Raw genomic sequence first — 23852 nt, 5'->3', positions numbered from 1 at the left:
CAACCCTCAAATCTGACCTCCAGCATTTTCAATAACACAGTAAGGATAGGTTGATTATAGTACTGGTCCTATAAAAAAAAAGTAAAATTGTCTGAAGTGAAATTCAAGGAACAAGTGTAAATGCATGACTTTACAACATGCCAATTGCATTATGCAAGACAGTTAAAATAGTTTTCACCTTAGTAGTAATTTACAGTACACAGTACACATTATCGGTGACACATTATTCATGTCAAACATTATGAAGTGTTACATAAGTTGGAGTTTGAACTGTAATGTGTGAGGACCGTGCTCTTTGAAACGAGAAAATCCCCCCCAGTGTCTGCAGGAACATGGTGTGATGGGTATGTTGCTCTGTATCAAGTCATGTGTGGTGGTGACATGGTGCCTGGTAGTATGTCTGTTTTTAACTCGAGTGTCGTAATTGTTCTAAGCTGGCTCATCATGCTTGAATCTTGAATCTTGGAAATGAAATGAATCAAAGAAGGGAAGAAGAAGAAAGGGCTTGTAGATTAACCACGTCTCTCCGGCTCTCTTCCTAGGTATCATGGAGTCCAATTCAGCACGTGGAATATCCATATTCTTCAGTGTTTTTCTAATCCCTCTCCTTATTACCCCACCTTGTAATGGAGGTAAGATTCTGGTGTTTTCTGTGGAGGGTAGTCACTGGATCAATATGAAGCTGATGATTGAGGAACTCCACGCCAGAGGACATAGCATCGATGTGATCCGGCCGTCAACAAGCTGGTACATTGAAGAAGCGTCTCCTTTGTATGACTCCATCAATATCCCTCAAACCAAGCAATTTAAAAATCTCGTTCAAGGATTTTTAGAGAAGTACATAAGGGTATGTTATTGTCAAATTCATACTATATTTTATACATCTAGCCTTTATGAATACTTAATAATGTATATATTTAATAATGTACATAATCTAAGTACTGACTTGATGTTTTGGTCCATTAAGTACATTCAAATACTGACATAGTTTCTTATTGTCACTCAGGTACAGAGAGAAGGATCATCATCACTTACGTTCCTCAAACTCACTGGGCAGTTCCTCTCAATTATCTCTGAGATCCATTCAATGTACTGTGAAATGCTTGCTCAAATCTTTGAAGATGAAAGGCTACTCCAGAGCCTATCAGACGCCCGGTATGACCTGGTTCTGACCGACCCTGCCATCGCAACGGGCGTCGTCCTGGCCAAGTATCTCAAGCTCCCTACGGTTCTCAACGTCCGCTGGATCACCAGTGGAGACGGGCACTTCATCATGGCCCCGTCGCCGCTGTCCTACATCCCTGTCCCGGGCTCGGGTCTGACAGACAACATGAGCTTCACGGAGCGCCTCAAGAACGTGTTCTTTCACGGCCTCATTGTTTTCCAGGAGGTGTTCATGGTGGGGCCTCATTATAAAGCCATTTGTGACAAGTACATTGAGGGAGGGTGTGACACCATCTCACTCTTCCAGGAAGCGGATATTTGGCTGTTTAGGTCGGACTTTGTGTTTGACTTTCCTCGGCCCACCATGCCAAATGTAGTTTATATAGGGGGCTTCCAGTGCAAGCCTGCCTGGCCCCTCCCAGCTGACCTGGAAGCGTTTGTTGAGAGTGCCGGGGAGCATGGAGTGATCATCATGACCCTGGGTACTTATGTGAATGCTTTACCAGATGACATCGCAGAGGATATTGCCAGGGTCTTTGCAAAGATGCCTCAAAAGGTAATGGTGATCAGACATTGATTGTATTGAACTGTCTCTGCCTTCACAGGCCTGGCTGGTCGAATGGGCATAGAGTTTCCCCGAAAAGAATCATACCACCAAAATACTACAATGCTTTGCCCTGGCTACTAATACGTGTTTTACTTCAAACAAAAGTGTTCTGCTTAACCTTTAGCTACTTGCAGTCAATGCTCATCAATGAGTAAATATATTTCTAGTACACAGTGTGTGTAACCAGTGTCTGTTCTCTGAATGAGAGTTGAGTGATACATTAACAATCAAGTCTCTTCTTTTGTAGGTAATTTGGAGGCACGTAGGAAAAAGACCATCTGCCTTGGGCAACAACACGCTGATAGTGGATTGGATGCCCCAGAAGGACCTCCTGGGCCACCCTCAGACCAAGGTGTTTGTGGCTCACGGAGGAACCAATGGAGTCCAGGAGGCCATATACCATGGCGTCCCAGTGCTGGGCATACCCCTGTTCTTTGACCAGTTCGACAACCTGCTACGTCTTCAGGAGAGGGGAGCGGGAAAGATTATAAAGCTGGCTGATGTAAACGGTCACAGCTTTGAGCAGGGACTCAAGGAAGTGCTCCACCAAGACAGTTACAGACACAACATGCAGAGACTGTCCCATCTGCACAGGGACCAGCCCATTCCCCCCATGGACCATGCCATCTTCTGGCTGGAGTACGTGATGCGCCACAAAGGTGCAGCCCACCTGCGTACGGAGGCTTATAAGATGCCCTGGTACTCCTACTACTCTATAGACGTACTGGTGGCTCTGTCGGCTGCAGGAACTTTCTTTCTTCTCTCTACTTTTATCATGTATAGGTTCTTGTGCTGCAGAGGGAGAACATCCAAGGTCAAAAAACATTGACTCAAGTGCATATTTAATTAGTTTAAATTTTAGTAGTATGCAAGTAGTATACATTCTGTGCTTTTCCTGAAAACTATACAAAGCAACTGGAATTGGCGTTCCCACATTTATAGAACACCTTCCTGGTCAAATTATACAAAAATGAATAATACAAATGATGTTAATATCAAATAAACAAAAATTCAAACTGAGTTTTAACTTGTGTGTTTGTAGGTTAGACAATTGCCTTTTATGCTAATTACTACGTTCACCTTAGTAGTAATTTAGTAATTTAATAAATAACAAGTACAAATTATCAGTGACACATTATTCATGTCAAACATTATGAAGTGTTACATAAGTTTCACTTTTTCTCGTTCACTGATTGGGCAGCACGCCTGTGAGAAAAATCTTGGAGTTTGAACTCTAATGTGTGTGGACTGTACTCTTCGAAACGACAAAATCCCCCCCAGTGCCCAGTGTCTGCAGGAACATTGTGTGATTGGTATGTTGCTCTGTATCAAGTCATGTGTGGTGGTTACATTGTGCCAGTTAGCATGTCATTTGTTGTCACAATTGTTCCAAGCTGGCTCATCATGATTTATTGTTGAAACATAGGAAATTAAATGAATCAAAGAAAAGAGTGCTTGTAGATTAACCACATCTCTCTGGCTCTCTTCCTAGGTACCATGGAGTCCAATTCAGCACGTGAAATATCCATATTCTTCAGTGTTTTTCTAATGCCTCTCCTTATTACCCCACCTTGTAATGGAGGTAAGATTCTGGTGTTTTCTGTGGATGGTAGTCACTGGATCAATATGAAGATCATGATTGAGGAACTCCACGCCAGAGGACATAGCATCGATGTGGTCCGACCGACAACAAGCTGGTACATTGAAGAAGCGTCTCCTTTGTATGACTCCATCAATATCCCTCAAACCAAGCAATTTGAAGATTTCATTCAAGGATTTTTAGAGAACTACATAAGGGTATGTTATTGTCAAATTAATACTATATTTTATACATCTAGCCTTTATGTATACTTAATAATGTATATATTTAATAATGTACATAATATAAGGACTGACTTGATGTTTTGGTTCATTAGGTACATATTCAAATACTGACATACTTTCTTATTGTCACTCAGGTACAGAGAGAAGGATCATCATCACTTACGTTCCTCAAACTCACTGGGCAGTTCCTCTCAATTATCTCTAAGTTCCATTCAATGTACGGTGAAATGCTTGCTCAAATCTTTGAAGATCAAAGGCTTCTCCAGAGCCTATCAGACGCCCGGTATGACCTGGTTCTGACCGACCCTAGCATCGCATCGGGCGTCGTCCTGGCCAAGTATCTCAAGCTCCCTACGGTTCTCAACGTCCGCTGGATCACCAGTGGAGACGGGCAGTTCATCATCGCCCCCTCGCCGCTGTCCTACATCCCTGTCCCGGGCTCGGGTCTGACAGACAACATGAGCTTCACGGAGCGCCTCAAGAACGTGTTTTTTCATGGCCTCATTTTTTTACAGGAGGTGTTCATAGTGGGGCCTCATTATAAAGCCATTTGTGACAAGTACATTGAGGGAGGGTGCGACAGCATCTCACTCCTCCAGGAAGCGGATATTTGGCTGTTCCGGTCAGACTTTGTGTTTGACTTTCCTCGGCCCACCATGCCAAATGTAGTTTATATAGGGGGCTTCCAGTGCAAGTCTGCCCGGCCCCTCCCAGCTGACCTGGAAGCGTTTGTTGAGAGTGCCGGGGAGCATGGAGTGATCATCATGACCCTTGGTACTTTTGTGAATGCTTTACCAGATGACATCGCAGAGGATATTGCCAGGGTCTTTGCAAAGATGCCTCAAAAGGTAATAGTGATCAGACATTGATTGTATTGAACCCCTGCCTTCACAGGCATGGCTGCTCGGTCGGCATAGTTTCCCTAAACAGAATCATACCACCAAAATACAATGTTTTGCCATGGATACCAATGCGTGTTTTTTACTTCAAACAAATGTGGTCTGCTTAACCTTTAGCTACTTTAAAAAAAATGCAGTCAATGCTCATCAATGAGTAAATGTGATCCTAGTACACAGTGTGTGTAACCAGTGTCTGTTCTCTGAATGAGAGTTAACAATCAAGTCACTTCTTTTGCAGGTTATTTGGAGGCACATTGGAAAAAGACCATCTGCCTTGGGCAACAACACGCTGATAGTGGATTGGATGCCCCAGAAGGACCTCCTGGGCCACCCTCAGACCAAGGTGTTTGTGGCTCACGGAGGAACCAATGGAGTCCAGGAGGCCATATACCATGGCGTCCCAGTGCTGGGCATACCCCTGTTCTTTGACCAGTTCGACAACCTGCTACGTCTTCAGGAGAGGGGAGCGGGAAAGATTATAAAGCTGGCTGATGTAAACAGTCACAGCTTTGAGCAGGGACTCAAGGAAGTGCTCCACCAAGACAGTTACAGACACAACATGCAGAGACTGTCCCATCTGCACAGGGACCAGCCCATTCCCCCCATGGACCATGCCATCTTCTGGCTGGAGTACGTGATGCGCCACAAAGGTGCAGCCCACCTGCGTACGGAGGCTTATAAGATGCCCTGGTACTCCTACTACTCTATAGACGTACTGGTGGCTCTGTCGGCTGCAGGAACTTTCTTTCTTCTCTCTACTTTTATCATGTTTAGGTTCTTGTGCTGCAGAGGGAGAACATCCAAGGTCAAAAAACATTGATATATTATATATATATATATATTATATATATATTATATATATATATATATATATTATATATATATATACATATTTAAGTAGTTTAAATTCTAGTAGAATGCAAGTAGTATACATTCTGTGCTTTTCCTCAAAAACTATACAAAGCAACTGGAATTGGCGTTCCCACATTTATAGAACTCCTTCCTGGTCAAATTCTATAAAAATGAATAATACAAATGATGTTAATATCAAATAAATAAAAATTCTAACTGAGCTTGAACTTAGAAATCCTTGGTTAGTGTATTAATTTACGCATGAACACAAAAATACAGAACTTTGCGGGCAAATTAAGCATGATTATACTTCAACCCATATTTGTATTTTTTGGTTGGAAAGGAATTAAAAAAAGACCAAGGCTTTCTGTCCAGTATTCCAGTTTTAACTATTATTATTTGAGCTGAATGGGAACTAGTGATGATAAAGCTTAGACTTCACCTGGAATATTCATGTGATAGTTTATTACCAACGTAAGAGCGGTCTGACAAGGCGTCCCTCAGATGTAAGAGAGAGGGATCCAAAAAGGCACGGGTCCAGAGCAGCCAGGACCAGAGGCTAATGGCAGTAATACTATTGCAGCTTACGCGGTATCTCAAGTCCTAACAGGGAGGGCACAATAATGTCAAAGGGAATATTAAACTGGGCTTAATGCGGGGGGGTGCTGGGACAGGCCAGGGGGAAAACAGAGGTAAAGGGAGAGACCTATAGGTAGTAGGACCAGGAGCATGTAACCAAACACAAGAATAAGAGGAAAACAAATTGAACTAAAGCTGCATCAAATCAAATCTAAACAGCACTTCTGTACAGAACAGAAAGGCCCAAGGACTTCATGAACCAATAACACTGGCTCCCTCACACAACGTCCTCCAACAGCCGCCAGGATAGGAGTTGATATAACAAGGGCAGACCCAAGCTCCACGTTGTGGAGTAGACAAATACGTTCAGCTTAAATACGTCATAATTTTGTTACAAATTAACGACGGTGTCAAATATTGCATCACGGCAAATTCCACCAGGGCCATGTTCCATCTGCTTTGTCATCTGTCAGCGTTCAAATATCCCATCTGGGATTAATAAAGCACCCATTATCATATCTCATATGCAAGAATATGCTTTGAACCATCTGAAGGAAGCACGTTGAGTTTAGACAGCCTGGTTGTTTGTAGCGCTGAACACAAAACGTGGACGTGTCCTGACACGAAGGAAATCTCCCAACCTCTGGGAGAATAAGTCTCCCTTTGGCTATGCCGTTCAAACAGGTGCTGGAGACTTCTGTCTCCACAGTATTCTCCTCATCTGGGCCCCCCAGGACAGACGTATTCTTGGCTTTGTGTCCCTGACGTCCATCCCTTTTGGTAAATGCACATTTTTCTTCTCTTTTTTTTTTTTTTACCCACCTCTGTTCCTGCCCCTCTGAAAAGGAAACCCAGAAAACCCCTGAAGTAATCACGTAACACGGTGACACTGGATGATGTCATGGTGCGTGTTCTGTGTCAGAGAACAGTCAAGGTTGGATGTCAGAGTCGATGCTTTTGCAATTTACTAATTACACTCGCATATTATGAGACCTCATTGAATTAGCTTCAGATCACTTCCACATTAAGACGGCTGTTGGCCCAGCGCAACAATACGGGAACAAGTCAGCCAGCTCATGACCGTCAGGATTTAAACGTTTGACAGTTAGTGGAAAGGATTTCAAATAGATTGATTTACTTGAAATTCTGATTTACTTAACATGACCCAAAACTTTTTGGGGTTTTTAATTGTCTTAAAGCTATGCCATTTTATCCCTGTTACTGAAATAAGACACCAATTTAGAAACAAAAAATAGAAAACATATTCTTTGAATCTAATAGTGTTTGAATATCAGCTGGAACAGTGGCTTCTCTGGCCCTTTAAAACTTTGTTGAAGATCCTAGTTCAGTGTTGCAGTTATGTGATCACCGGACGGACAGAGAACGCCGATTGACGGAACTGAAACACTTAAAATAGAAATGCCCAGATGACAATTAAGCCAATTATGTTGCAGCACAGAAAAGGGAAAATCCCACACACATTGTGGAAAAGCTATACACATCTCCTCCATTAGATCCATCCCTGTCATGTTCAGAGGACAGGCCAGATACCACACACACGTACGCACGCACGCACGCACACACACACACACACACACACACACGCACATCTTCTTTGTCTTCTTTGGCTTGTCTCTCTAAATGATGACATCATTTTCCTCATGGTTCCCCCCCCCAGACGGACCTACAGATGTAATCAATCGCTTTCTCTTCGAGGGAAATCACGGGTCACCAGCGGCTGGTGGCTGCATGCAAGTGCTGCTGCGGTGCGTCGCAGCTGGAGCAACATGCAACACACACACGCAAGAGTCATCACAGACAATGGCGCCTCAGCGCATGAAGGGCCTAAAGAAATAAACCCTGAGTCAAAAGTAAGCAACAGAATGAGCATATTTACATGTCATATTAACAAGTGATGCATCTCGTTTGTTAGTAATAATTTAAGAATTGGCTGACGTGGGACTTTTTTCCCACGTCAGCCGACTTTTTCGATGCTTATTCACAGCTAGCTACTTGAAAACGGTGGTGATGGGACAAGGAAGGAATTGATCAAACTCGCAAATTCAGTGCCACAGACTCAGGCCACCCGTTTTGTCTCGCTAACGATCCTGCTCCGAAAATATACAATGGCCTTAATTCATGTTTGAGTTTATGCAGGCATACTGATGATCAACTCTAAACAATACAGTGTTTAATTCCATTTAAGCTTCAGGACTTCATGGTTGTGGTTGGCGAAGGTTGTGGTTTGCAGCTTGGCGAGGCGTTTGGCTGGGAATTGTTTTCTAGGCTGGGTCAAGTCATGTTAAGAGAGCCCCTTCGCTGGAAAACATCTCATGAATAATCATTGTAAGCATATGTGAAACTGTGTGAACTAAAACGTTGCTCCAAGGATGGAGCAAGGATCTACAAGACATTTAGTGTTTCATCTTTCTTTCTTTATATTAACATTGTTGTTAGTACGAGATGTAAAGCGGTGAAATGCGTAAATATTCATATGGATATTTAAGCATTGAGTTAATAATAATAATGGATCAAAAACAGTGAAAGCATCACATTAATTTGACATATAAATTGTAAAAAAAAAAAATATATATATATATATATATATATATTAATCAAATTACAAGTATCTTTAATCTTTAAATCCCATCATCCTTTCGACCAAGTGTAGGTGTTCGTAGAAGCTAGAATGTTCCACGGAAAAATTACAAAGTTGGCCAAATTGGGTTCCATGCAAAATCAAGTTAATGACTCGGGTTCTTGTGTTTCAGCCCAAGATTCATCCAGCAGGCTTTGTGAACCACCCCTCTCGCCTCATGCAGGCGCTCAGACAATAGACCTTTTCACTCGACACCGTGAATGTGGACAACCATGGCTTCCAGCATTAAGCCTTTGGACCCGACGAAGACATCTGACGATGCAAGAGCCAGATGAGGTAGCGCAATCTTTCAGTTCAAGTTCAAGTTTCCCTGCCAGTTGCTTTCTTTGACTCCTGCATCCTCTTTTGTTGTGTAAAGCTGCCTCATCCCAGAACAAGCCCCCCGTGCCACAAGAGTTCAGTCACCCGCATTACAGTCTCATTAGCCTGGAGTTGGTTCTTATCCATCACGTGCTCCCATGTCCTCTAGGTTTCGGAGACCGACTGAAACAATTACAAAATAGGAATATTATAATGACAAGAAGAAGAAGAAGAATAACAACGTTTGACTGTTGCTGCTTATGACATTCAGTATTAATCAGTACAAATTTACATTTTTTTGGCTGTTGTTATCATGGTTAATGTGGTACTACAGTAAACCATTGGGCAGTACATGCCCAATGGTTAACTAGGATGTATTTTGAGCTTTGTTAAACAACCCAAACACAAACCGAAGCAGGCTGCTGCAATAGGGAATAGCGTTTTATTGTATTGATAGCCTTTTGTTTATGCTCCTCCAGGCCTTTATGTTATAGAGTCAAAGATCGACCCCGCATAGAGAGGTCGGTCATTAGATAGACCAGAGAATAATTACCAACCGTCTCAACCTTTATATTCATGAGCAAGCAAGAAACTTTGACATTTTGAAATCAAACCTATATTTAAAAACGGGAACATTTTGTTGGACAGCTTGTTCACTTCACCCCAGAACCACAGGAACAATACAAGTCAGTAGACTAGACGTTTCAGCCAAGTGAAATACTTTCACAATTTACCAGTGGCACTTTGAAAACATTGTCTAAACGGTCTAAATTTTGTTGTTTTGAAACTCAAAACAAAACAGACTGGGTCAATCAGAAGCAGGCCCACCAACCACCATATTTTTGGAGCACTGTTCCGCTAACTCCCTGTTCTCTGCTTTCTATCCGTCAATGTTGACATTCACCCAATACCTTCCCCTCACAGCCTATGTTGTGGAATTGTAATTTGACCCCTTTTGACAATGTTTCAACGGGCCTATAACTCAAAATATGACATTTTCTATTTCCCTATGTGGCAAGCTGGAATCCTTTCAGGCTTCTCTGCTTCCATTGCATGTGGTTACCCAACAGTCTATACCTTGAAGATAAAGGGAATGATAACGTTTTGATAAGTTAAATGAATGGTTCTTTCAAATGTTATCATACATATGTTTGAAAATCGCCACATTTTGAAATAGGTCCTTGCTTTACGCCACATTCTATGGGGATTCCAGAGGTTTCAGCATGACCTTTTATCAGATGTTCACTCATTCTTTAAAAGATCAAGTTATTTTAATTTATTATCTTTCTATATTAAGCACTAGGTAGTTAGAGATGTATGTATGTATATGTGTCTATATATAAGTTACTGATTATTTTCATAGTCTGGTAAATATTATTCGCTATTATTTTGTCCAATGTTTTAGAAAGTCCTAAAGTTAAAGCTTGTTCACATCGATTTGTTTTCATGCCGGCAGAGGACAGGACAGCCAATTATGATTTAGTCGTAGATGAAATGCAAACTCAATGAATTGTTACAATTTTATTGAACCATAGCTTGAATGAATTTCCCGTCAAATCACCGTAGCCAGAAGTGAAGCTCCAGTGAAAAGTATGTACATCCGGTTGAAAAAACAAGCAAAAGGAAAACCATATTCCAAAGTAAACACATTTTTTTTTTATTTTGGTCTCTCTTTGCCACTCAGAGCATACAGTAAAAAAATACTAGAGATTTGTAATGTATCATGTGATCATTTGTCATGCATCAACAGTTGTATAAAATGCCAGCACCAGTTTGAAAACAAAAACCTGCGTATGCCATCCGTTAACAAAGAAACAAAACAAAACTACAGTCAATCTTTGACAAAGTCCTCTCTCTCCACGGTCGACCCTATCTGAAACTCTCCTCCCCCTACACACTGCAGTAAACATTTACCTTGCATACTTACATTAATTACACACACAGAGTACTTCTTATAGCATTGCAGTATAAAACATCACCGTCTATCGCTCTCTGAACTAAATCCTATGTCGCATTCATCCGTTTTGTGGATGGAACAAGGAGTTCCTCGACTCCATCGCTTCCTGTCCACCCATGATTGTTGGGTCTTTCCGTACCGTTCTCGGACCCCCGTAGACTCTCTCCGTTATCTCTCACCGGATCTTGAGGTTGTGGATCTTGGATCTTCTCCTGCGCCGCACTCACTGCCTTGTCCTGATGTGACGCCTGGCCTTCATCTTTCTTCTTCTCACGCCAACTGCGACAGAAACAAACAAAAAAAAACATTATATAGATATACGTTTATATAGATATACGTTTATAGTTTTGAATGTCGTCCAAGGGTGGCGTGTTGCTGTGACGCTCACCTGGAGGTCTCCTTGCAGAGGCTACCGGACCTCCGTCTGAGCACAGGACAACAACACCAAAACGGGGGGTTAGATCAACGGACCTCGCGCCATGCAGGACGATGAGGTGTACGCGTTATGTGTGTGTATAGAAGGAGACCTCTAATCAGCTTGGAGATTCTCTCCGATTCGAGCTCGATCAGATTGGGGTCGCCGTGGATGGTGGTGATCTTAGAGAAGTCCGGCCCTGGGATGGGACAGACAACAGGGGTCACGCACGAAAAAAATGGCGGACGGAAGTTCCAGACCAAAATCGGATAATAATAACACCATGAAAAATGCATCATTGCTCAATAATTGTTCTCCGTGCGTGCGGACGCTTATAGAGCTCACGGAGCCTCGGTCCAGGCGAGGACTTTATGACGAGGTGGACAGAGAGGAAGACATGGAGGAGGTGAGGCGGTGCCGCTCCAGAGGTCCCTACCCTCAATGATCTTCAGTCGCGGGACGCCGGCTTCACCTTGACAGCAGCGGCAGCGGGGGAGGGGCGTTGATAGTCATTTAGCGACTTGGCAACACACTGACTGACAGACAGACAGACTAACAGGCACATACACCTGAAGTAGCCGACGCCCTCCTCCGCTACCGCCACCACCACAGCTCAGACATCAAGACTGCATGCCAATGTGCACACACACACACACACACACACACATTCACAAACGCACACGCACACACTCTCTCGCTCACACGCACACACTCTCTCTCCCTCACACACATTCTGTTTCTCTCTCACACACACACGCGCACACACACACACACACTTGACGGTATCTCTCCCTCACACACACACACACTCTCTGTATCCCTCTCTCACGCAACAACAAACAAACGCAAGCTCTCCCAACCGCATAAGTGCTTCCATAATCCCGTACACAAGACGTACGGAGACACCACATGCGTGAGACGATTACATGCACGAGGTACACAGAGGAAAAATAAAATAGCAAAAGATAAGATCCAAAGGTTCCCCAGGCTACCCTCGGTGACACTAGCAAAGCAGTAGGCTTATGTTTATCTCAAGACCCTCGTCCTCCTCTCCGTGAGATATGCGGACATGCTCTACTCCCTGCGCCGTCCCACATGCTTGTGCTTGTGCACGTGAGCATCAACGCGGCTGCAGGTGACTTGCGCGTAAGACTAGTGCACACATAGGCAAAGAGTAAAGAGACGAGTTTGAGCCTAACGTCGGGTTGTTTCTAACACAGACACACACAGACACACACACGATCACAAAAACACAGACAGACACACACTTTTGCTTTTTCGTACCTCTGTTGTTTAGTGACAAGAGACAGAGACAGAATGACGGATGGTCAGACAGATCCCCATGGTGCACCACTGAGAGGCCAGGTTTACCGCCTCCGGTCGGAACCCGAGTGGCGACAACTAACGCACTTTAAAGAAACGAACACGTCGACCCTCTTGCTCCCGCCGGCCGGGCCCGGGCTTATGCAAACACCATGAAGCCGCCACGCGATGATGTGTGTGGGGGGGGGTTGTGTGGGTTGGCGGCGGGCCAAGACGGCTCGCATAGCTCCGCGGAACATAGTTCAGTGTGTACAGCCCCCCTCTCGACCCCCCTCTGAGGGGCTGCAGCAGTCTGCTGCCGATGGTTGGCGAACGCCAACCACCCCCCCCCCCCCCCCCCACCACCACCGCTATAACCGTCACGGAATCCTCATGAATTAACTTTACTGCGCAGTTCCAGAGCGATAAATCGACCCCTCACTGGTCGAAGGCGATCGCTTTCTGTTGCTCCGCCGGTCTGTAAAAGCACCGGGTCGTTATACGAAGCGCTGGCGGAGCCCCCAGCACCAATAAGGAGCCATGCCAGCGGTCACGGCTGTACCCGCAACCTCGGATTGCAGTCGTTTAAAGTCGCATCGTGCCCTAATCAGAAGTTATACTGCGTTGCAAGTGTGTCCGCGTTTGTGACACCAAATTTGGAAACAAATGGGAGAAGAGTTTGGGAAACAAAAAAATGCGACGAAGGTGTCGGAGGTCGGAAGATGAGTAGTGGGTGAGTAGGTGGGACGGCGGCGTGCTCCTCAGGTCACCACAGGTCCAATGCACGGCCATGCCAAGTCGGTCGCACGGGTCCAACTAACCTCCCTCTACGATTTTCATGAGCTGCTCCTCCTGGTGCGTCTTTATCTTGGCTACCTCTACGAGGAGCCCGTTTTTGTGGGGATCAAACAAATACAATGTGTTGGGTTTCAGGACAGGAGGAAGTCACAGTGCGGAGGAAGGAGTCATCACAATCAGAACAACTTGTTCCAACTGCGACTGCGATGACTAAACCTCACGGTCGCACCTGTGTAAGGCACCCTTGCTGCACCCATACCACCCCAAGCATTACAACTCAAATGGTTCACACCATGCCACAGATTTGTCTGACGGTTCCTCTATGATTAGCCAACAAAGTGAGATGAAAGCGTCTCAACATAAAACAACGACTGCTAAGGCATGAATGGTGACTTCTGACCATTCATGTGTCGCAGTTACGCGGAGGCACTCGAAGAGGGTCGCCTGCTTTGGGAACGCATGCTGTTCACCGTCTCTCATCATGTCCAAAACAAACTGACCTTCCTCCAGAACCTTCTTCATATCTCCGTCCATGTCACCGCTATGGGCTGTTGGGCAGAAAAAAGAAACACGCTCCTCAGACTTGTCCCCCCGCAATGCACTTCACAGGCCTGGTCCAAAACCATGACAAAGGATATGGATAAAGACGGACTCACTTTCTATGATCCTGGTGACCTTGGTGAGGCCGGGCTCGCCGTCGACGGTGAACTTGGTGACGGACGGCTCCCCCTGGATCATCCGGGTGACCTGGGCGGCGGAGGACTCCCCCTGGACCACCACCCTGGTGATGGTGGGCTCCGACTCCACGGTGCGCGTCAGCGTGGTGATCTGGGGCTCGGACCCGCTTATGACCCGCGTCACCTTGGTGTAGGACGGGTCCACGCCCTCGATGACCCGCGTCACCTTGTTGACCGACGTGCCCCCCTGGACCACCCGGGTCACCTTGGTGAGGGAGGGGTCCACCTCGACGACCCTGGTCACCTTGGTGACGGTGGGCTCCACCTCGAAGACGCCCGTCAGCGTGTTGCCGGAGGACTCCCCGCCGCTGCCGCCGCCGCCGCCGCTGACGCTGCTGATGACCCGCGTCACCGTGGTGAGCGTGGGGCCCTCCCCCTCCACCACCCTCAGCACCTGGGCGCCGGCGGGCTCCGCGTTGATGACCCTGGTCACCTTGGTGACGATCGGCGCCGTCTCGCCGTGCACGGTGAGCGTGTTGCGGGAGGCGTCCCCCCCCCCGATGACCCGCGTCACCGTGGTGAGGGTGGGCTCCTCCTCCACCACCCTCACCACCGTGGTGCTGATGCTGGGCTCGGAGTTGATGACCCGGGTTACCTTGGTGACCTTCGGCTCGCCGCCGCCGATGACGCGGGTCACTTTGGTCACTTCGGGCACTGTGCGGAGGGCGTGGAGGTTATCAGGACGGGACATGGCGAATGGGGACGCTCCACTGGTGACATGGCGCCTCTTACACCGTATTTTGTGTGATACAAATTTCCCCCCCGTGACGGAAATGTGTTTCCACGTTTCGCGGCTTGTTGATCTCATTACACAAAAGACAGCGTTTAAACTACACCTGACAACAGTTTGAGGGCAGAAATGGACCTTAATTAACCAGATTTGGTTCTCAGGATCTCAGTTCTTAATACCAGCTGGGCGGCATAGACAAATACACAATTCTGCATTGATTGCTGTTTAATAAAAGTAAGTGTCTTTGTGTCAGTCTGAATAAACATTTTGTATTCAAGAAGAATACTTCTCAATCCTTTTTTTCCCAATTCATTTTTTGTGTATTTTTGCCATTGCATGCGTCAGCGGCACCAATTACCTCTGTCTACGCAGCATCTGTTTCAGAGCAACAATCCCCTATGTGTGGGTATTTATTGGCAGCCTTTAAGGGGATGAGGGCCACCAGATGTGTTAGCATCAGAGAGCTTCCAATTCTTTGTCCTCGGCCATGCACACACACACACACACAGACACACACACACACAGACACACACACACACACACACACACACACACGTGACCCCGATCTGGTAATCTCTCCCAGACACCTCCGCCATCGCCTGCATCCCCGAGACCTCCTCAAAACGCTGTTCCCTGGGTAACCTCGACCTCGCAGATTTGTGGTCTCAGTGCGCTCCATAAATCAAACTAGGTTTTTTTTTTTACTCATGTGTGTTTAACTGCGCGAGTCTGAAGAGCTAGATTTGTCTTCCAGTCCAAAACAAAAGGGACTTCCCCTTCCTGGGGACATCTAATCTATCACGACCTGCTCCCCACTGTCTGGACGCGGGCCAGGTTTGGACGCATTCCAAACAGAACAACCACGGAGGAGCAGGCTCGGTCGACGGCCGTCCTCTGACAGCCTAATTACCTCAGCCCCGAAGGACCTGAGTGACGCTATGGGCCGAGACATCCAGGCAGACCGAGGGAGCAGGGGGAGTAGATCGTAAGGGGGAACAAAGAGGAGCGACCCCAGCGAAGCCCTCGAAACGCATATTGCTTCATATAAGCTTTCACTACGCCATACGTCTTACCTGATTACAAGGACATAAAGGAGGGCTTTGTATGGATATGGAATTACATAGATTAGACTGCAAGGGAGTGATATCAGTCAAACCGTGGCCACCGGCCATGAAAGATGCTGTAAATCAAGAGATACGCATGAAGGCAGGGCAATGGAATGTTAAATGGAATCAAGCTTTCACCTGTCTCCACATAGTGGGTAGTGGTAGTGGTGATGGTCCTTTCTGGAATAGAAAGGCATGTGTTTTGATGGTAGTGAGCAAAATGAAGTTAATGCTGAAGGGAAGAAAGGTGAATGGAGACTTACTGATGAAAGTGAGCGGGATCTCAGCGTAAGAATATCCAGACACAAACTAGGGAACGAAGGACGAGAAGAAACACAAACTAAGAATGGCCCATAGCACGATACTGAGATACAAAAATACATTGAAGGACGTGTCACCTTGATTTGGATGTACTTTATAATCTTCCTGAGGAGAACGAGGAGGTCCTCGCTGCCCACGGGAATGTCTGCAGAACAAGACGGTGACTCGTTGACATGAGTTTGATGAGTTTAGCAGTACAGAAGACATTCATGTGGTCAGTGTGACTCAGCTTACTGGCGGGATACAGGATGTTCTTGACCACGTGCACCACGCCGTTGGTGGCCATCAGGTCGTTGTCTGGCACGTCCACCGAGTTGACGTGGATGGAGTTGTTAACCTGGGAACGACACCACAGGCATTCCATCGTTCACACGTCCGTTCAAATCCAGAAAAAAAAAAAGCGATGGGATTTTGGCGCCCGGGAAAAATCTGTTAACAATTGCCTTGGCTCACTTCACGCCAACATTAACAGAACTTCATAGGGCCCGGGAGGGGAGGGCGGTGGGGGGGGGGGGGGGGGGGGGGGGGCCATCCCATGGCAGGGATCCTATTCATTACCCTGGCGCTCTTAAGACAAGAACCTGGGCATCAGGCCGCTAAGTGTTTGACCAGGGTCCCAGAGACAGTGACTAGCTGGTGTGTACGGTGTGAGCTGACCCAAAGAACAGGGGCCCTTGAAATTCAACACCCGCGGTGTTTAATTTCCTGCATTTCTAACGCCTGATCACGTCACCGATGACACCGGTGGTCAGAGGCTGAAGGAAGCGGGCGCCCCCTCCCTTCCTGCTCGCCTCCTCCAAATCCGTTTCACCGACTCTTCCACCCACTAATTTGAAATAAGCCACACTCCTACGTCCAGCTTTAACCAGTTCAGCCGGAGGCATGATATCCTCATCATCGGCCCCCCCACATACACCTTAATGACCCGTTTCCTGTTCCTATCCTGGTGCAGAATCTGCCCTCAGTCTTCCTGTCTCGACAAAGGAAGTAGTGAGTTCCTGAAACGGGAGACATTGTCTGATAATCTGATTACAGGCCAGAGGGCAAGAGAGAGAGAGAGAGAGAGAGAGAGAGATAAAGAGGGAGAGAGAGAAAGAGAGAGAGAGAGTGAGAGAGAGGGGGCGGGAGAGAGAGTGATACTTAGAAATAGAGAGATAATTTAGCAGTAAGGTAATACGTAAAAGAACGAAATGATAAACTCATTTTGAATAAAAAAAGTAATTGACTTACAAGAGTGAATATCAAGGGACACAGATAGTTATAACATGGAACACATGGATCACAGGTGGGCTTGTTTTGCCTGTACTCCATAATATATTGCTCGGGAAGTGGAAGATTCACAGATCCTGTAAATCTCGGTTTGATTTCAATGAAGAACTGGGACGAGTGAAAGCGTCTAACCAATGTCTAAACTAAAGGCTCTTGCGGCTCCCACTCAAGGTGAGAACACACTGATCTCCTTTGGGTTCGCCTCAGACCGGATCCGTCTACGCGTATACGCACCGACAACACCTGCAGGTTTTGTCCCTGGAGGGTTTTGAGCAGATTGGTGACTCCGCCCTCCAGGCCACCGTTGATGAACACCCCGTTGCTGAAGTGGTAGAGCAGGATGGTCCTCAGAGCGTTCACGTCACCTGCCGGGGATCACACGCATCATCATGCTAAATGATAAATGGACTGCATTTATATAAAAGCGCTTTGATCCAAAGCGCTGAACAATATTGCCTAACATTCACCCGTTCACGCACACATTCACACACCAGACGGCGAGTCAGCCACGCAGGGAGACAGCCGGCTCGTCGGGAGCAGTCAGGGCGAGGGCGTCTCGCTCAGGGACACCTCAACACTCGAGAGAGTGTCGAACCAGCAACCTTCCGGTTAGCCAGCCAACCCGCTCTAGCTCCTGAGCTACTGCCGAATCATCATCATCATCATCATCATCATCATCATCATTCATCAGTCCATCAGTGGTCGATGCGGTGGAACAGTAGCACAGCGGGTTTCAGCCGCTTCAAACCGACCGGTGAGGAGCGCCAGGTCCTCCTTGGACAGGCCGTGGAAGGCGTCGTCGGTGGGGGCGAAGACGGTGTAGGAGCCCTCCTGCTCCAGCATCGGGGTGAGGCCGGCGCTCTCCATCAGGGACAGGAACACGCTGTCACAAACAACAACAACACAGGGGAGGTTCACCGTCAGCACGGGGGCCGACCGCATTTCAGGCCAGCCCGCAGAACAAAACACAACAACAACACGACGCTGCAGGGAAACACGATGTAGAATCAATACGATTAGCGTCATTTTGTGAAATATCTACACCAAAAGAAAAAAAAAAATAAATAATGTATAGGCCTACATATTTACATATATATATATATAAATACAAAGAAAGAATGAATATGAAAGAATAGCAAAACGTGAATGGACCAAAAAAAACGTGGGATGTACGGAGAAGAAGAAATGGCGAACAAACAGATTCCGAATTGAAAAACCGAAAAGCGTGGCAAAGCCGGTCACCTGAAGCGTCCGTCGGCGACCAGGATCTCGTACATGCTCTTGCGGGCCGGTTTGATCAGGGAGCGCATCACGTGCAGCGCGCCGTTGCTGCCCTCCTTGCCGCCGCGCAGCATGCAGGAGTTCTCGATGCACACCGCCTGACACACGGGACACAAGAGACACGGCGCCCTGGCTGTTATTATTCCTCCGGGGTGGGGGGGGTGGGGGGGGGCCACGGGCCAACCACGCGTCAAACATCACGGACGCCATGAAGGGTGCGAAAGAGATTGATGGCATTGATCGCCGGCATTACACTTGGCTGAACCGTGAACCGCCCGGGCTGAGGCAGCTTGTACCTGGATCTGGGGGGACGGATCCGGACTCATTAGCCCGGTGTTTAAAGTGTTTGTTTCCCCTTGAGGCTCCAGTGTGGATGAATGTTCCAGCTGATTACGAGCCGAGTAACGACTGTCAGCTCCGAGATGTGGAAACACACTCTTCGTTCTTTCCATCGGCTCTTGATTCTTGGTTAATTCTCATTGGCAGTCGACGTGGTGGTGCGAGAGAAACACACGCAGACACACACCGGACACACACACACACACACACACACACACACACACAGACTCAGAGGCAGCCGGAGAGCCTCACCGTGCGGTAGATGAAGACCCGCAGAAGGTTTCCGAACAGCGTCTCCAGCTGCTGTCCGTTGTACAGCTCGCTCAGGGTCACCTTCAGCTTCAGGATGTGATTCTCCAGAGTCTCCTTCAGAACGGACTGGTCCGTTCTCATGACCTCTTCTACAATACACACACACACACACACACAAGCAGGCACACACGCACACACACACACACACACACACACACACACACACACACACACACACACACACACACACACACACACACACACACACACACACACACACACACACACACACACACACACACACACACACAGTAAGACAGGGTTAACACGATTAAAATAGGGAGGGAGATGATTTTACTTTTTCCAAATCTATGAAAAATGTAATGTAACAATAGTTACAAACACATAAAAGGAAAAAAGAGAAATACACAATACGTTGTTTATGTGCTTGCATCTCTATTATACATCTTTATCTCATCTATTCACCTAGTTAGAAAGATTACCTAGGCAGACAGAGAGACAGACAGACAGACAGACAGAGAGACAGACAGACAGACAGAGAGACAGACAGACGTCACACCCACCGTCGAAGACGCTGTTGATGGGGGCCAGCAGGGAGTACTCGGTCCCGGGGCCCAGGGCAGCAGACAGGCCCAGCTCAGCCACCATGTCACTGAAGGTGCTCTGGTGATCCCCCATCAGCTCCATCACCTCTTTGGCTGTCCACACAAGAGAGAGGATAAATAATACCACCTGTTCCCCCAGACTGTCCCTACATTGTTTAATTCTTTACCTAGAGTCCAAGTATACATTTGTAATATCCATGGAAACAATGTGCATGCGTGTGTGTGTGTGTGTTTGTGTGTGTGTGTGTTTATGTGTGTGCAAGTGTGTTTGTGTGTTTGTGTGTGTGTGTGTGTGTGTGTGTGTGTGTGTGTGTGTGTGTGTGTGTGTGTGTGTGTGTGTGTGTTTATGTGTGTGCATGTGTTTGTGTGTGTGTGTGTGTGTGTGTGTGTGTGTTTGTGTTCGCATGTGTGTGTGTGTGTGCGTGTGTGCCTACGTGTGTATGTATTTGTCTACGTATGTGTATGTACGTGTGTGTACGTGTGTATGTATGCATGTATGCGCGTGTGTGTGCGTGAGTGCGTACGTTCATGCGTATGTAACGTGTGTATGTACTCATGTGCGTGTGTGCGTGTTTGTGTGTGTGTTTGTGTTCGCATGTGTGTGTGTGTGTGCGTGTGTGCCTACGTGTGTATGTATTTGTCTACGTATGTGTATGTACGTGTGTGTACGTGTGTATGTATGTATGCATGCGCGTGTGTGCGCGTGTGTGCGTGAGTGCGTACGTTCATGCGTATGTAACGTGTGTATGTACTCATGTGCGTGCGTGCGCGCATGAGTCTCTCTCCCGTACCCGAGTCCGGTACGAGCACCTGGTCGATGAGGTGGATGACGCCGTTGGTGGTGACGATGTCCTTCTTTAGCACCATGGTGATGCCGTTGACCGTGAGGCGGTCGCCGTCGCAGCCGATCTCGATGGAGCTGCCCTCCGCCGTCTCGTACACCGTGCCCATCATGATGGCCTCGCCGCACTGCACGCTGTTCAGGAGGTGGTAGTTCACCAGGGCTGGGGGGGGGGGTGGAGGGGTGGGGGGGAGTGGTGGAGGGGGGGGTGCACATTGTTAGACGTCAGCGCAAAGTGTTTCTGAAAGGAACAGATCCCATGGATTACTGCTCCACTGTCAAGGCCGTTCATCACGGGAGCACAGCGCTGGCCTGGGCCGCAGCGCTCAAAACAAATCTCTTCTCCTGTTTCCCCCTCTGTCTCTGTCTCTGTCTCTGTCTCGCTCTCTGTCTCGTTCTCTCCCTCTCTCTCTCCTACTCTCTCCCCCCCCCTCTCTCCCTCTCCCTCTCCCCCTGTCTCTGTCTCGCTCTCTCTCTCTCTCCTACTCTCTCTCTCTCTCCCTCTCTCTCTCTCTCTCTCTCCCTCTCATGTCCCGTCTGTCAGCGTCTAGGTATGGGATTACCCCCTGCTCCGCTTGGAAGTCCAACTGTCAAAACTGGAGGCCTGAGGTGCTGGCCGACTGAAGCGAGTCGTCTTCTGATTGAACCGCTCCGAGCGATTTCCAAACACCGCAGGTCTTCTGGAGGCGGTGGAGCTCCAGACACGGTGTGTGAATTACGAATTATGAGGCCGCGGGCTGCGGAACATCTTTGCTTTGGACGTTGGTTCTAACGGCCCCGCGGTGAGCGTGGGCCCGCCGGACGTCTGAGAGTCTCGATGAGGTGAAACCTCCAAGGCAACCCACGCGGCGTACCACGTTTAATGACCCTCGCTAAACACACACACAGCTGCTTTCTTTGTCCCGCAATGTGGATGAGTGCCCCTTTAGGGATGTGTTTATGAGTGTGTGTGCGTGTGAGCGTGTGTGTGCGTGAGTGAGTGAGTGAGTGAGTCAGAGAGAGAGAAAGAGATACTGAGTGAGTGAGTGGGTCAGAGAGAGAGAGAGAGAGAGAGACTAGTGAGTTAGTGTGTTTTTGCAAGCGTGTGCGTGTGTGTGTGTGTGTGTGTGTGTGTGTGTGTGTTCGAGATAGAGCGAGTCAGAGAAAGGGAGAGCTACTGTGGTTTAAGGTCTGTTTGACTTGTTACCGCAGTAGACAAATAGTGTTCCAGCGGTCTTAGAAGAACGAGGAGAATGAGGTGGATGGATTGGGAAATGGGCTGTTGGAGTTTTGTTGCAGAATTTGCATTAAAACTGGGCTGTAGATAAGTTTTAACAGCTATTCTCTGTCTCTGTCTCTGTCTCTCCCTCTCTCTAAGTCTTAAACCTTACCAACAGCAGCTTTAATGAGTTAATGAGCTTATGCGTAATGCCTTCAGGTATTCCAGGCAGTGGTTTGGTTTTTTACAGTTGTAATATCATGTAATAATGTAGTTTTATAGTTTTAATAGCAATAATAATTCTAACACCAATAAAAGACTTCCCAAAAAACTTCCCAAAGATGACTCATCGGTTAAAAGTTGAGAACATTATGAAGGAATCTTCTTTATTAGACTGTACCTGACATGATCTTCTGGTCCCCCATGATTCTCTCCAGGTAGCCAGAGCCCAGCTTCTCGAAGGCCTGGTTGGTGGGGGCGAACAGGGTGTAGTGGCCGGCCTCGCCCAGCTTCTCCATCACCCCGGACGCAAGCGCCAAGGTCTGGGGAGACACGGGGAAGAGACACACACATAACTACCACAGAGGAAGACACAGCGAACTACCACAGAGGAAACCAATAAACACACAGCGAACTACCACAGAGGAAAGAGCTGTAGCAACAGGAATAATATTTGTCCTACACTTATAATACTTATATGCCCTGTACAGCTAACGTATATATTTACTAATATACAGCGACGGTAGTGCAGGAGTGAAATACTGAATGCTTTTCCCTCGCCTTTTCCAGGTGATACTATTTGCCTACATCTATGAGAGGATGAAACCTGCTGAAACCACTTCTTTTTTTTTATCCTGTCGGGCTGTTTATCAACTAGTCCCGCCAGCCTAATTCATTCTAACGAGCCACCCACAACTTTGCCTCATCGCCATTGGTCGAGAGCTGCTGCATAGCCAAGGAGTAGTGCAGTTTGATGTGCAGTTTGAAGTATCATGTGCAGTACCATGTGCAGTACCATGTGCAGTACCATGTGCAGTACCATTGTGCAGTGCGACGCGCTGTGTACGTACGCTGAAGGAGGTGAGGTCGTCGTCCACCTCCAGCGTGTCCTTGATGGAGCTGCTGACGGAGCTGACCACGCGGTCGACCAGGTGCACCACCCCGTTGGTGGCCACCTGGTTACCGTGGATGATGCGGGCGCAGTTCACCGTCACGATCTGAGCGGCAGTGGAGGGGGGGGGGAAACCGGAGGAATGATGAGAGGGAAAGATAGAGGACGAGAGGTTCAAGTCTCGGTCCTCTGAAGGGATGGACGTTCCGTCCGTCCGTCTGTCTGTTCTTCCGTCTATCCGTCTACTCTTTCGTCCATCCTTTTATTTTCTGTATCCACTCCACCCTTGTCAGTGTCTAAGGAAGGCCTCGCCCCCATTTACAAATATCCATGATCACACTTAAGTCAGCCTTTTAAGAGCTGCACAAAGAAACAATCAACTGATTGTAGAACGGCTGTAGTCTGTAGAAGGTGGTTATGGTCCCTGGGAAAAAACTTAAGATCCCTCAGAAATGTACAAAACATACTGCATCCGATCCATGCCAAGAGACACACATACACACACACAGACCCCCCCCCCCCCCCACACACACACACACACACACACACACACACACACACACACACACACACACACACACACACACACACACACACACACACACACAGACAGACAGACAGACAGACATACACATACACACACAACCCCCCCCCCCCCCACACACACACACACACAGACAGACAC

The 23852-nt window shown here is 47.4% G+C and overlaps 3 protein-coding genes across 5 annotated transcripts; 2 read left to right on the top strand and 1 right to left on the bottom strand.

The window, feature by feature from the left end:
- Nucleotides 1–547: 547 nt before the first annotated feature.
- Nucleotides 548–2697, top strand: LOC311354157 (UDP-glucuronosyltransferase 1A5-like; the record flags this gene model as incomplete). Its single annotated transcript, XM_084473953.1, has 3 exons — nt 548–847; nt 1007–1720; nt 2019–2697. 3 exons carry the CDS (start codon nt 548–550, stop codon nt 2598–2600), a joined length of 1596 nt encoding a protein of 531 aa, XP_084330079.1. The 3' UTR covers nt 2601–2697.
- A 347-nt stretch (nt 2698–3044) lies between these two features.
- On the top strand, nt 3045–5340 carry LOC311354143 (UDP-glucuronosyltransferase 1A5-like). The gene is made up of 4 exons (XM_084473941.1): nt 3045–3084; nt 3264–3568; nt 3730–4443; nt 4733–5340. Exons 2-4 carry the CDS (start codon nt 3269–3271, stop codon nt 5312–5314), a joined length of 1596 nt encoding a protein of 531 aa, XP_084330067.1. The 5' UTR covers nt 3045–3084; nt 3264–3268; the 3' UTR covers nt 5315–5340.
- Nucleotides 5341–10419: 5079 nt separating this feature from the next.
- LOC311354592 (periostin-like) lies at nt 10420–23268 on the bottom strand. 3 transcript variants are annotated; one of them, XM_084474399.1, is made up of 18 exons: nt 23127–23268; nt 22457–22598; nt 20809–21021; nt 19976–20110; nt 19392–19540; nt 18762–18898; nt 18272–18402; nt 17754–17884; nt 16485–16587; nt 16328–16395; nt 16193–16238; nt 16068–16109; nt 14013–14747; nt 13857–13904; nt 13380–13436; nt 11369–11455; nt 11230–11265; nt 10985–11120 (listed from the first exon to the last, which is right to left on the bottom strand). In XM_084474399.1, the coding sequence occupies exons 2-18, from the start codon at nt 22572–22574 to the stop codon at nt 11065–11067; spliced, it is 2292 nt and encodes a 763-aa protein (XP_084330525.1). In that variant the 5' UTR covers nt 22575–22598; nt 23127–23268; the 3' UTR covers nt 10985–11064. The 3 variants fall into 3 exon arrangements, with proteins under 3 accessions (XP_084330527.1, XP_084330525.1, XP_084330526.1); XM_084474400.1 differs by lacking the exon at nt 13380–13436 and adding an exon at nt 11693–11728; XM_084474401.1 differs by lacking the exon at nt 13380–13436 and having other exon boundaries at nt 10420–11120.
- Between the last annotated feature and the right edge of the window lie 584 nt (nt 23269–23852).

The sequence above is a fragment of the Micromesistius poutassou genome, assembly GCF_964030765.1.
Source record: "Micromesistius poutassou genome assembly, chromosome: 10".
In the NCBI taxonomy this organism is placed as follows: domain Eukaryota; kingdom Metazoa; phylum Chordata; class Actinopteri; order Gadiformes; family Gadidae; genus Micromesistius; species Micromesistius poutassou.
Note: the sequence above shows the minus strand (reverse complement) of the source record. Positions and strands in the feature narration are given on the sequence as shown.